General features: G+C 35.6%; 1 protein-coding gene and 1 long non-coding RNA gene across 2 annotated transcripts; one reads left to right on the forward strand and one right to left on the reverse strand.

The window, feature by feature from the left end:
- Positions 1-1,028: 1,028 nt before the first annotated feature.
- On the reverse strand, positions 1,029-4,876 carry LOC138868418 (uncharacterized). Its single transcript, XM_070145973.1, has 5 exons — positions 4,425-4,876; positions 4,215-4,337; positions 3,839-4,118; positions 3,639-3,743; positions 1,029-1,598 (listed from the first exon to the last, which is right to left on the reverse strand). The coding sequence occupies exons 1-5, from the start codon at positions 4,874-4,876 to the stop codon at positions 1,029-1,031; spliced, it is 1,530 nt and encodes a 509-aa protein (XP_070002074.1).
- Positions 4,877-8,653: 3,777 nt separating this feature from the next.
- On the forward strand, positions 8,654-13,820 carry LOC138891181 (uncharacterized). Its single transcript, XR_011407512.1, has 2 exons — positions 8,654-9,260; positions 13,677-13,820. It is a non-coding gene; the product is annotated as an uncharacterized lncRNA (long non-coding RNA).
- Positions 13,821-15,200: the final 1,380 nt, after the last annotated feature.

The following is a 15,200-nucleotide window of genomic DNA, read 5'->3' on the forward strand; positions in this document are numbered from 1 at the left end:
TGTTAAACAGGAGGACCTCAGCCTCTGAATTTGGCAACAAGAATTAAGATGGCTATCGTGCTACTAGAGACCTTGCTTTCCTCCATGATGCCAAAGAACTAGTCATATATTTGGATTTCAAGGCTTCTTATATTTTGTGGGTATGTATCAGACTCTGATCAACCTATGTATAAATTTGCCTTCTCTTAAAATACGTTTTCCGGGTGTCTTTCAAAGCTTAAGATGTCTGCATTGTGGGACTGCAGGAATCTAATGCAAAGCTGTCTAGTTTTGGTTTGGCGAAGGCAGGGCGAACTGGTGATCTCACTCATGTATCTAAATAACACTACAAGAGAACATGCAATTGGCTAGAAACCAAAATACTAGCTAACTTACCAAGAGTCCTAGCTAACACCGATTTAGCTAGGAAATTGACCTTAGCTAATATGCTCTTAGCTAAATTTTAGCTAGAAATTTTTTTTATCCGTTGCTAATATAGCTAGGGATATTTACTTGGCACTAATCCCTCGCAATCCTTTGCTAGGAAATGTGGTAGCTAAATCCCAAGCAAACTTTCTTTGGTCAATGTTGACTTTGTTGAAGCGTAGCTAGGCTATTAGCCAGGAACTTATTCCATGCTAATATTTGCTACGACTAGACTAGTTAAATTCCAAGCAAATTTTGACTGGTGAGCATTGATTTCATTACAACATAGCTAGGAATATCCCTAGCTAAACTTACAAACGTTCTAGCTAAATTACTAGTAGGATTTTTGTCTATAGCTAATTTGGTAGCTAATTTGATAAATATCCTAGCCTATATTTGGTTTGGCTTGGGATATTTTCCAGGCTAAATCTAGCTAGGAATAATTCCTATATTATATATGATGAAATACAAATATAATTTTCTACGTAATTTGACATGAGACAAAATAATTAATTAAATCCATAAATTTGTGTGTAAGCATAATCATGGTACCATTAATCCTAGAACAACGAAGTATATATATATATATATATATATATGTCTATTGGCAAATAAAATATGTCTTAAATTAAATAATTAATAACATAAACTCTACTATTCAAAGATGGGGGACAACCAGAGCCGTTTGGTGGTGGTTGAGAAGTTAAACCAAGCATCTCCCGCACGACACCACGAGCCGCAACTTTTACTTCTTCTTGCATATCCTCCCGAATATCTGCTTGAATTCGTGCCAACATGTTCTCCATCCGTTGCTCCATTGCACGATCAAGAAGTTGCTGAAATTCAGGTGTTTCAAAAACTTGTTGAGTAGGAACATTTGGAGGATTAAGAGCACTAGAGGATGCACAATTATTGTCCAAAGAATCTGCCAGAATATAATTTTTGGGACCAAGACCATATATTCTTCCTTTTTTTGCGCGTCCAACTGTTTCAATCCAAGTTTTTAGTAGTTGCTCATCTGGTATGGTTTTCAACAAATCCACAACAGTTTCTTTGCTAGTTTTTTCTCCTTCCTCATCTCCATTTGTTGCCATGTTTCTTTCCATCTCTTCATCATCTACTTCAAAACCTTCTTCATCCCTTGATATTGAAGTCTCACCTACCTTCTCCTTAATAATTTCTGTAAATGTATGCTGAAAAGAATTATAGTGATTAGTTATTACATAGAATAAAAAAGTGACAAGGTAGATAAAATTTGTGTGAAGCAGTCAGATTGTTCTGTAATGAAAGAAATGGATAATGGAGAAATAAACTTCTCTAATTGACAAAGTACATAATAGAAAATGTAAAAAACAATTCATTTAGTATCAGATGGCATCTTATCACTGTTAATTTCTTGATGTGCATAAGAAGAGGTGCTATAGAGTTGTTGTATGTTTTTCAACTTTAGAATGTGCAAAAACTTAGAAGCTTTTCTTACAATTCATAAACAAAAAATGCAGGGTAAGATAATAGGTGCTTGTGATATTCTACCATAATTATGTCCTTGAACAATAACTCTAATACTAGTCCTAGAGAACATTGTTGGGACAGAAGAAAAGAATCACCGTAGGCATATCGTAGCACATAATTGGTAGCTCCCTTGCAGCTTTAGTGTACACATTTAACATGCACATAAATTATACAAGTGTGTATCTTCGTGTGTGTGTGTGTTTAGTTAACGTACTCAAAAGAAAATTATGGTCATACTAACGTCTTAAGTAACATATCTAGTCAGATGGTCATCATAGTTGTAGTCCCTCACAGCCTGCCAAATTTTCCAGTAAGGTATATAAGCAAAAATTAAAAGGACCAGCACAATCAAATTTGCACCAACTTACATCTGTTATAACTTTAATGTCTTGTGCCAAAACAAGACATATTTGAATCAACAAATAAAAGAGGGGAGGGGAGGAGTGGTAACAATATATATAGTATCATAGCTTCCTAACATAGTACTATAACTAGCCAGATTTGTGAAGAACTTTGTTCCCCTTCCTACAGCAATGCAAAAAGATTGAAACCGTCATCTTAGATAAAAGCTACCTATATTTAGAAATAATGTTTACTTCTGTAACAATATTTGTTATTTCCTCCAAGCCAAAGTTAATCTCAAGTGGCAGTAATATATTGTTGAAAGTAATTATTTTCTTGTTCAATACTTCCTTTTGATTTAAGTACTCCTTTTGAAATTTGAAGATCATTTATCATAAATTAGCTAGTTTTACTCTAGCTAGTAGCTTGCTGCAATACTCTCCTTCTTTATCTGAACATGAGATGGACAATGTGAGCAAACTCTTATAGGTTAGACTTGTGGAGTCGTTTTGTATAAGTTCAGTTTTATATATATATATATATATATATATATATATATATATATATATATAACAGTGCCTTCGACAAGAAAATCTATCTAAATACCCTCCTAGTTCCATGCCCAGACTTAATTTACTCTACGACCAAGGTTGTTATCATCCGTCACAACCAGAAACTGCCCCACTTCACCTAATAAGCTGCCTACTACTTTTCTTCCTAGTCTAGTATCATTATAGCAGATTTTTACACTCGACAATGCTCACCAAAGAGACCATCAAGATTCTCAAAATCCAACAGTAGCCTAAAACTTCAGTTTCTTAACTCATTGAATAACTCCATGACTTAAGCATTCCAATCACAACAACATCACTTGTAGATTAAATCAATTACCAATGATAAGTAATCATGCCAAGGGATCAAGATACTTTCAGATACATAAATATTTGAGAAAGGATATATGAAATGACATGCATAGAAGAAAATGATAGCTTGAACCACTTTCACTTTGATCAGTTGAACCACTTTCTTAGTTTGAGAAGTGTAAAATGAACAAAAAACCATGGGTTAAATTTTCCTTGGGCTTATGAAGATGATAAGGTGAATCCAACTAATAGAGTAGCTGGTAACCATTCTATTGATACTAAAGTGAAAGGAGCTGCTAACGGGGAAGCCTATTTGGGAGCAAAGTTATTCACAAAAATAATGAGAACAACAATCATAATGAAAACGTCAACCAGGTATTACAAAAGTAAAAAAATGACAGTGTAATAAAATATTTTTCTAACACAGATGAAGGAAAAGACAAGACTAACAACGAGAAAGGGGAGAAGTAGAAGACTCAGCAGGTGTTGCACTGAAGAAATGAGATAAAAACGTACCCACATCCTTTCTGACTTTCCACATATCCACTTCTTTTCATTTTTGGTTTTGTGAGTCTTCAGAAATAATTCATCATTACGGAGATCTTTCCCTGTTAGCTCCTTCTGCAATTATTAAGAATATTATTAATTAACAGAATATATCATAGAAAAAAATTAGACTAATACTAATTAATACTGAAAAGATTAAAAAAAAATACGTGTCTTCTTCTGTATTCAGCAAATGCAACTGATCCTCCGGTATGTAAGGAAGGACCTTCTCCATTATTAGATGACATTCTGTTCTTCGAGTTGATTTCTGATTTCTTTTTAAAATTCTCAGAGTTCCAATATTCCATCAAAACGTCCCAGTGATCTTTAGCAATCCATCCCGGTATTTCTTTTGTTTTTGAAAATTGTCTTTTTGCTTTTCCCAAACTGTCACTTAACCTTTCACTCCCCACATGCTCAAAAGTCCGTCGAATAAAAACTTTATCCTCACTAGGAAAAGAATATTTTTTCTGCAATTAGAAAGTAAACATTCAGTTTGGTATCATTTATCAAGTTAAGTCAATTATGACAGTTAAGTATAAATACCTCGAAGTCATTGAACCATCTATCTCGTAATGCTCCGGAACTTTGCTCCAACAATGCCATGATCCAGAGAAGCTTTTCTTAAAGGCTATTGTTACATTCCGAACAGCTTCATGTGGGAAAAATCTACAAAATAATCAATATAATATTTTATTGGAAGATAACTAAATGAAAACGAATTTAACCACAACTTGTATAACTAGATTTACTTACGTGTCTCCGTTTACTTTCAAAGATATTATTCCACGAGTTGTATCTCGTCTTGCCTGTGGATTACTACTTCCATAAGATGCAACTGTTTGTTCAGCAGAAACATCTTGAGAATGAGTTTCTTGTTGAGAACCAACATCCTGAGAAGAACGAGGTGCTTGTTGATGACCAATATTCAGGGAAGCAGGAGTTGCTTGTTGACCACCAACATTTTGAGAAGCAGAAGTTGTTTGTTGAGCATGAACATCTTGAGATGTACATATAAGCTGCCGAAATCTACTTTCATGAGACGAGATAATATGTTGGTTTGAACCAACTTGTTGAGATGTAGGGGGTGATGGTTCACTAATATTGGCATGAGAAGTGTTCGGTAGTTGTTGGTAGCCTTCTCCCCCTTTGTTAGACATGCCCCCACAACCTCCCCAACTACGTTTAGTGTCGCTTCCCCTTGTCATACTTCCTGATCAAATACTGGCAAGAAGAGTAGAACAATAATAATAATAATAATAATACACTAGCCAAACAGAACATATAAAATATAAAAATTTGACCATCCAAATATTTTGCTAGAACAAGCATAACAGAACATATAAAGTATAAAAATTTGACCATCCAAATATTTTGCTAGAACAAGCATAACAGAACATATAAAGTATAAAAATTTGACCATCCAAATATTTTGCTACAACAACCATAACAGAGACCTCTCTATTTGACCTTTTAGCAAAATAATTCACCTACTTTTCCCCTTTTTAATAGATCTCCTTCGATAAGAAATGATATTTTTCTGTCTTTTAGTGGGAGAAGGATTTATAGTTTACCTGTTATATTTTTATGGAGATTTTGATATGATTATCACAATCTGGTATCTATTTTGTTCACAAGATATGTTATGAGCGCGAATTGCGAATTCAGCTAGTAGCCTAGTACTATGAAAATGTAAGGTTTTGGAATATAAAATGCGGAGAATGATATCACAGATTTGAGTTTGGCCTAGCTAGTATTCTGCTACTTGTTTGAAAATAGCCATGTAAACAATGAGAACTAACAATTTCTGTATGGGATGTACCATATTGCTATCATGTAATATGTACTGCTAATGCTACAAGCTGTAGAAAATATCAGCAATCACAATAAAGAACACAAACAAAAATATTGTAGTAAAAGTCATGTGTTATACTTAACAGCTTGTTTTCTATGAATGTCATTATTTTCACTATAATTTTGCTCAAATTTCAATCACTTTGTTCATCTTCTTCATCTTCATCACGTTCTTCTATCTCTTCATCACTTTCAATATCATCAATATCATGCACTCTTTCGATTTCAGCGGTCTCTTTTTCAAAGTCATGTACTTCCAGCTCACCATTTTCATGACGTAAGCAGTCAAGATCATCAGTGACATTTGGAAGTATCACGGGCAAATCCTCATCTTCTTGGTACGGGATATTTGGAGAATCAATACGGCTTCTAGCTTTTATTTTGCACACTGCCCACCAATCAACCCTATCTTTTCTTTTACTGGGATATTCTGCAAAATAGACTTGTTGTGCTTGTTCAGCCAACACGAAAGGTTCATAGGCATAGCTCGAGAAACTTTTCTTATGATTGATATCGATTAGACCATATTGATTATGAACCTTCAGCCCTCGGCCCATTGTTGGATCAAACCAATCACATTTGAACAACACGAGAGTAGTTCTTTTCTTTGTCGGATTAGAATACTCTAGTTGTATTCTCAACGAGCAATCCATAGTAGTCACTTTCATAGTCACTCCAACTTGTTCCTTTGATGCACACACCACTATTCATAGTTGTTTTGTTAGAGCCATATGTAAGAGTGTCGAACTTATAGCCATTCGTAAAATACTGAGGCCATGTTTGCACCCATTTAAAAGGACCAGAAGCTAAGTCTTTCAATCGCTCATCAGTTATGTTATTAGCTGGATTATGGACCTATTAATAAAACAAATAACCAATAGTATGTTTAGTTAAATATAAATTTTAAGCCAAGACAAATAAAGACTACAAATTCTTTTATTTAATTGTAATTTACTCACATAAGCTTCAAACCACTTGGTAAATCTACTATTTGTCTCTTTCTCAATTTGCTCGAGGCTAATGTTTTCCGAATTCCTTTTTAATTCAGCTTCAAAAATACTACAAGAGCAATGAAATTCTAGTTATGTTAGCCCATTAATGAAACATATGTGCACTAAATTGGTCAAAAATTTAACTTACAGGACGAATTGTTGAACCTCCTCACAATTTAACAGAATATACAAACGTGCTGCATCCCACTCATGATCGGCCAAATACCGACCATCTTTCCCCCCACTCGAACGTCCTGGATGCAGAAAGATGGACAAACAACCATCAGGTGCATCAACTTCATCTCCATCATCATTTCGAGTAACTTTGTTTAGCCTAGTTTGCACGTTAGGATGGAAATAATGGGAACTGAATGTTGAAATTTCTTGAATGATATAAGCTTCACATATTGATCCCTCAACACGAGCTCTATTTTTCACCTTCTTTTTGTAAGTGTGTAGCTCCTTATAATTAAAATATATTTTAGAATGTTGTTAAATAAATAAATTAATTATCTAATCAAAGATTCAATTTAGACTCTTACCGCTCAAAAGGATACACCCATCGAAACTGAACTGGACCACCAACTATTGTTTCATATGCTAAATGAATCGGCAGATGTTCCATGGGATCAAAGAAACCAGGAGGAAATATTTTCTCTATCTTGCAAATTGTAATCTTTATGCTTTCTTCAAGCTTTTGTACATCTTCTACTTTTAAAACAGTTGCACATAAGCCTTTAAAAAATAAGCTGATCTCCGTTAAGGCTTTCCAAATTGGCTCTGGCAAAAAATCTCGAAATGCAATTGGTAGTAACCTTTCCAGAAATACATGACAATCATGGCTCTTCATCCTTGATAATTTATAATCTTCCATGTCTACACATCTAGACAAATTGGAGGCATAACCATCTGGAAACCTTAAACTTTTCACCCATTCACATATCAACTTTTTTTGTTCTTTTATTAGTGAGTATGCTGCCTTTGGCTTCAAAAGTTTCCCTTGATGCTCCTTCAATTCAAGCTCTGGACGATTGCAGTAAGTCTGCACATCCATTCTAGCTTTTAAATTGTCCTTCGTTTTATCCTTTACATCCATTACTGTGTTGAATATATTATCAAACACGTTTTTCTCGATATGCATCACATCGAGATTATGCCGAATAATATTATCGCGCCAATATGGTAATTCCCAGAAAATACTTTTTTTTGTCCAATTATGTTAATCCCCAAATCCTGGCAACTTATCGGAGGCGTGATCATCAAAAATCTTTGGCAAGTCACGCACGTTGTTTCAAACTTCTTCACTAGACAACCTAGGAGAAGGAGTAGAGTGCTCAACTCTTCCTTTTAAAAATAATTTTTTATCCCTTCGAAATGAATGACCTATTGGCAAAAATTGACGATGACAATCAAAGAATGAAGTCTTTCTCCCATCTTTTAAATAAAATGCCTTACTTTTTCCCATACAACAAGGGTGTTGACATGTGATTTTTGTCCCTCCCCAAATCTTTCACATTTTTAGCACGTAAATATTTAATTTAGCCTTAATGTAGCTATTTCAGCTTATTTTGACTTTTTTTACTTTATTTTCGTCACAAAAATGAAAATTACAAAAAAGATATATAAATTTTAGTTTATTTATTTCTCATAAATTTTAAAAAAATACAAAAATAGTACTTTATTTTTATTTTTATATAAATTTAAAAATACAAAAAATATTTTTTTGTTTTGTTTTAATTGTCAGTTTGTTTTAATAATTATTCTGCTTACGTAGGATTAATTAAATAAGGTCGTGTTTTTATTCTCGGTTGCGAGGAAAGAATAATATTTGGGTTCAAACGACTCATTTTAGGCCTAATTTTCGGACCTAGCCCAAAATATTTTCAGGCGAGATGCACATGACAGCACATAACTCACACATGCTAGCACATGAACACAACACATAACTCACACATGCTAGCACATGAACACAACACATAACTCACACATACTAGCACATGAACACAACACACAACTCACACATGCTAGCACATGAACACAACACACAACTCACACATGCTAGCACATGCACACAACCCACACATGGTCTTCAATATTCTCCATTAAATCCCAAACAAAAACACACACACGGGAGAGGACCTTAGACACAAGCCCCCTCTCCTCTCTTCATCTTCTTCAAACCACCCAACCACTACCCATTTTTCTGGCAAAAGAACACCCCTCCCAAAAACGTGGACAGGGTATACCTTCGATATACACTCAATATACCGCGGATATACACGGGCAGAACACCCCCTCCCTAACGTATCTCCTTCTTTCTTTCTTCTCAAACCAGAAAACAACTAACTTTTCACCATCAAAACCAGCCTTGAAGCTCCAGTATTTCAGCCATCAAAATCAGTTCAAAACACATCAAAACAAGCTTGAAAATAGCTCCGTTTCTTCAGTCAAAACGACCTCTAAAATAGCAGCAAAAACCTGTTGCAAACAGCCATAAAATCCACCCCTAACACCACCAAAAATGAGCCAAAAGATCTGCTGAAATCGGCTAAAAGAAATCGGAACATATGCGTTTGGATTTTCGTCGCCGGTCAAAGTCGCTAGTCCAGGTTTCCGTTTGAGTCTCCTTCTAGTCCGTATGGTTTTGCTTGGCTTTATTTCGTTTTGGAGTAACGATTGTTGAGCTGTATCCATTTCATGAAGAAGGTTGTCTTCTCAGTCTATTGATAGAATATTCATATCAAAGGTTCATTTCCTCTAATTTCTTGTTTGCATTAGATGAATGTTTCAGTTTTGATTTAGATCTGTCTAAATGTTTTACTATTGTTTCTTTTGTTTCTGTTTTGATTTATGTGTGTTTGATTAGAATTATTTTCTCAAGTCACTAAATGAAAGCTAGATTCGTTTGAATTGGTAGATGTTATTAATCAAGTTTTGCTGATTAGGTGCAATTAATAAATCATTGTGATTAGGGGTACGGTTCCCGTGACGTAGTTGTGATGCTTAATTTCTAAATTTCGGGGGTGCATCTTATGTAACCCGATTATAATGGCTCTAGATAATCTTAGTGAATAAATTAGGATTTCTTTTTTTGATAGAGACAAAACAAAAAAAATAAAAATCATAGTTGCTTTTAGGCTTGCCCTTTTAAAAATAAAATGAGTCGAGCCTCGCCCAATAAAATGCACAAACTGTGGGGCCCTCATAAATGTATATACTAAAAATACTCAGAATTTGGGATGGGCTGTTCAGCGAATTTTGCAGCCTTCCTCAAAGATAATAACGCGTTAGACTCTTTAGGCGCGATTTTAATTAAATTACATTCTTAAATTCGGGTGCGCATTTATGTGACCCAAATCCAAATCTCAATGGAGTCAGAATGTATTAACAACCACGGGTGCATTGATTGCGACGTGGTTCGAGATGCATTTTCACGACGTTGCAATTCTATTAAAAAATAACAATAAAAGCAGTTTAAACTTAATAAAAGCACACAAGTTATAACATGTATTAAAATCAGATATTTAGCCATTATAACAATTTAAGCGACCGTGCTAGAACCACGGGATCCGTGGGTGCCTAACACCTTCCCTCGGGTCAACAGAATTCCTTACTTAGAATTTCTGGTTCGCAGACTTCATTTGGAAAGTCGAAAATTTCCTCGATTTGGGATTCAAGATAAACCGGTGACTTGGGACACCAAAAGCCAAACCTTTCCCAAGTGGCGACTCTGAATTAAATAAATAATCCCATTTCGAATATTGTCACTTAAATTGGAAAAACTCCCTCGCGCATTTAACCCTTCGGGGCGGGCGCGCAAAAAGGAGGTGTGACAGCTTTGGCGACTCCGCTGGGGAGAAGCTCCCAGAACCACTGGTTCAGGGTTCAAGAATTCGAGCTTAGAATAATTGTTATATTTGGCTTTATTATCTGATCTTTATTACATGTTTTTGCATAACGTGCTAAATGTTGTCTTTTACCGCTTTGATATTATCTGAACTGTATATAAACTGTGCCGAAACCCTTCTCTTCTTACCTCCGGGGAGAAGCTCGCTGGTCGAGACTCCCTATTCTGTTAGTGTCAATACCTGAAATAAGAAAGAGGCCGGACAAGTTACAAAGCCGGACGATCTCGCGGGTCCCCGGTACGTAGCCCCCTCCTCGACTCGAGTTGTCCGCTCGGGTACACAGTCTAGAACAAATACCCAGGTTACGAACCTAGAATAACTTGACTTCATGCCGGATCCCTAGTAGGAACGCTTATTTGCATCATGTTGCATTTGACTTAGGGGACTCAACACAGGGGTTGGGTCTGTCTAGGACTAGCAACCTAAAATGAAAAGACCATCCTGTTGCATCCTATTTGTTTCCGTGCATTTATTTATCTCGGACATGCATGCTGACTGACTTTGGAGTATTTGAAAAATATAAACAAAAAAAATAGCAGTGTATAGGGTTAATTTTCTACTTTGAAAAAATAACAATGCCCAATTACTGTCAAAACTCTGCCGAAATTTTGAGATAATAAAAAGGAAAAATGTTTTATTTTCAATAATTTGCTTTACTAAGAAAAAGAAAAACAAAAAGATAGAAAAATAGTCTTTTATTTTTGGAAAGTTGTTTGTTGAAAAAAAAAGGAAAGAATTTTGTTCTAAAATAATTCGGTTAATTTGACCGAATACGCGGGTCTGATTCTCACCGGATGTGAGATACGTAGGCAAACCTCATCGGTTTCGACCCCAATTTTCTAAAAATATCCAAAAATATTTTCCTTTAGTTCCTTCTTTATAAATCTTTCCTTAGAAAATGCAAAAAAGAAATAAAAAATAATATAGAAGTTTTCTTTAAACTCAAATAAAAAAAATAGTTTCCTTCTTTCTGAAGTCTTTCATACGAAATGAAATAAGAATTAAAAATCAGCAACAAAAATCCAAAAAATACTCTTTTCTTTTTTAGTCTTTCTTTTGTAAATGTCCATAAAAAATAAATATTTGAAAAATTAATTCCAAAAAATATTTTCGCTTTTCTTTAGAAGTGCTTTTGTAAATAAATAAAAACTCAGAAATTCCAAATCATTTTCTTAAAAGTCCCTCTTTCAAAATTTAAGAGGCAACATCATAAATCAAAAAATATATTCTTTCTTCCGTAGAAAAAGGTGAAACAAATGAAAAATCAACCAAACACATTTTTCTTTTCTTTTTAAAAAAAAATAAAATAAAATAAATATATATATATATATATATATATATATATTCCCAAAGTTCAAGTCAAAAGCAAATAACTTTTTTAGAAGTCTTTCTTTAAAAAATAAAACAAAAATCAAAATAAAAAAAATATCTTCTTTCTTCTTTTAAAGCATTTCTTTCGAAAATTCCAAAAAAAAAAGAGAGTTAGTTTACTTACTCCATTCACGATCGCGAGAACTACGCCGGTTTGATTCTCGCAGAGTGCGAGATACGTAGGCAACCCTCATCGGGTCCAACCTCCCCTTTTTTAGAAATGGCCAAAATGTCAGAATTTTAATTTATGAGTCAAGTTAGGCCCGAACTACGCGGGTTTGATTCTCACTGGATGTGAGATACGCAGGCAACCCTCATCGGGTCCAACCCCACCTTTTACTAAAATAGCCAAAATCAATAAATAAATAAAAACGTGTCAAATTTTAAATTTTGTCATAAATAAGTTGGGTGGTGTCCAACCTTCCCTTTTGCTAAAAATAGCCAAAAATATATGTCAAATTTTAAATCTGTCATAAATAAGTCAGGTGATGTTGTTTTGTCATAAATAGCCGAATGTTCCCGAAAGGGACGCCGGAAGGCTGACTTTGCATAAACAGCCACCTTTGGGTCATTTTTTAAGGTTTGGTCCAGTTGACCCACACAGCCTTAAAATCTTCGTCACCGAGGCGTTGAAAGGCCGTGTTGGCAATATTGAGTTTTCTAATTTGAAAAACGATAAAAAGAGTCATAAATAAGTCAGGTGATGCTGTTTTGTCATAAATAGCCGAATGTTCCCGAAAGGGACGCCGGAAGGCTGACTTTGCATAAACAGCCACCTTTGGGTCATTTTTTAAGGTTTGGTCCAGTTGACCCACACAGCCTTAAAATCTTCGTCACCGAGGCGTTGAAAGGCCGTGTTGGCAATATTGAGTTTTCTAATTTGAAAAACGATAAAAAGAGTCATAAATAAGTCAGGTGATGTTGTTTTGTCATAAATAGCCGAATGTTCCCAAAAGGGACGCCGGAAGGTTGACTTTGCATAAACAGCCACCTTTGGGTCTTGTTTAGTATTTTTTGTCCAGTAGACCAACACAGCCTTAAAAACCTTCGCCCCGAGGCGCTGAAGGGCCGTGTTTGCAACACCAGGTTTTTATTGTAATTTGAAAAAAAAACAACAAACAAAAAAAAACAAAGAGTCAGCGGTCGGGTGAATACCGTTTGAATTTTGTCATAATAAGCTGAGCCAGCTTCGGTCGCGTCTTAAACCGTTCTTGCCGAAGTAGCCTTAGAGTATCTTTCAGTTGTCGAAAGGTTATTTTCGTAAAAGAACGGACAAGTTTGTAAAATGATCCTCCCCGGCCTCAAAATTCATGTGAAATTTGGAAGGGGCCACGTTTGCAAAAAATAACCGTTCGGTTGCATTTTGTGAGTGTTGAAACCCAATTTTTTATTATGAAGAAAAAAAATGTTTCATTACTTTTACCTTTCATTTGGCCCGAACTACGCAAGATCTGATTCATGCGGGGTCATGATACGTAGGCAATCTCCATCAGATTCGATCATAACTATAAAATAAATTGAGAAAAAAAAACTGAAAGAAAAGGAAAAAGAAAATCGAGTGAAAAAGAAAATAGAAAAAAAAACAAAAAGGAAAAAAGAAAAAAAAGAGTGCAAAAAATAAAAGAGCGGCAAAAACAAGATCAAGAGTGACTAAAGAGAGGCAAGAATAAAAGAAAAGAGGTACATAGTGAAGAGGGCTAGTTTAGGGTCGGGATGAAACATGCAACCCGTTCAAACACATGGTAAAAGCGTTTAACTGTTTAGGTGCATTGCATCCCATCGTGCGATTTCCTATATGTTAAATGCTTCAAAAACTAACAAGGTTGTGTGTGTGAGTAAATTAGCCAGGTTATGTTCAGGTGATTGGTTTTGTTGGTATGGAGTGATGAGCAGCCTTGCACGCGGCCACAACATTATACACAAAACTGAGCTCCACCTCCCAGAAACGCCCATCCTTACCAAGCTCCATATAATCCCCCAATCAAATGTTCATCAGTACAATCCTCACCCAAGAGAGTCTTTCAAAAGGAATCAGTTCACCTCTATTGGTGAATCATACTCAGGCTTGTTCCAAAAGCTAGTCAGGCGAAGTCTGCTGCAGCCAGTGGCCCCAAATCGGCCAAACACCGAGTCACCCCTCCCCGCATCGAGCTGATACTAGATGTGAATGCCACTCTGGAGCAGTGGGGCACGGTACAAAGGACTGTTGGTCATTGGACCCTCAAAATGGCAGTTGAAGACTTGATTGAAGCTGAAAGAATCGTTCCCCGGGACGAAAAGGTTCCTAATATGATGAACATTCCCCTGCCTACTCTCACAAATGGGCCAATAGACGGAATGATCTGTGAAGCTGAGGAATTTGATCCGGCACTGAAGGCTATTGCAGCCATTGCCGAGACAGAAGAAAAGCCAAAAAATGATTGTCAAGCCTGAAAGTTCCCCATCAGACGGGAGTCTCGGTAGCCTGTCTTGCTATCCTTTCTGCATCTGGATTATCTCAGGGTGTGATCCAGATGTTTTACTTTATTGTCTTACTTTCCGATGTAAACCCTTCTATCTTCAAAAATTAAAAAAAAAAAATCAAAAAGAAAATCAAATGAAATTGATATTTCATTTTCCCGGAATGTCTCTTTTCTTAAATCTTGTCAATTTTCTCATTCTCTTTTAGTTCTGTTAAATGCAGATTTCAATAATATGACATGCTTGCGGACTTCATGCCCGGATCTTAAAACTCTGTCAGACCTCGAAATAATGAATCAAGAATTGGGTCGCAATGAAGAATAGCTTAAGGAAACAAGACAAAGAGTTGGAACAACTGAAGGAAAATTGATTCCCGAAATTGGAAAGGTCCATACATTACAACAAGAGTACTGCCAGAAAGAGTGCGTTGTACTTGGGACACATCGAAGGAAATGTCCTTGAAATAACTGTCAATGCAAATGCAGTCAAAAGGTACTATGTTGGATCCTTTATATAATAAAATCTTGTCCGTTTGAGATGACGAAGGCTTTCATTCTCGCTACCCAAACACTATCAACCCTTTGCAAAACCCATTTGAGCTGGTTACTCTTCTTTGATTACCCTCTTTGGAACCTGAAAATATTATTGAAAATAAAATGAAAAAGAAAAATGAAAAAAGAAGAAGAAAGAATTGGAAAAATAAGAAAATATATATACAAAAAAAAATCCAAAAACAAAAGTGGCCTGAACTACGTTTGACTTGATTCCGAAAGGATACGTAGGCAACCTCTCCTTGGGGTTCAGTCACACCAAAACAAAAATCCAAGAAGTCCCCCAAAAGTGAAACTGGGGCAGAAGTTATAATGGTTCGGCAATGATCCCGCCCAAAAGGTTCCAAAGTTATAGTTCAACCCAAATTCTTTTTACCCCAAACCTTGTTCAAGTCC

This window comes from Nicotiana sylvestris, chromosome 1 (genome assembly GCF_000393655.2).
Source record: "Nicotiana sylvestris chromosome 1, ASM39365v2, whole genome shotgun sequence".
In the NCBI taxonomy this organism is placed as follows: Eukaryota; Viridiplantae; Streptophyta; class Magnoliopsida; order Solanales; family Solanaceae; genus Nicotiana; species Nicotiana sylvestris.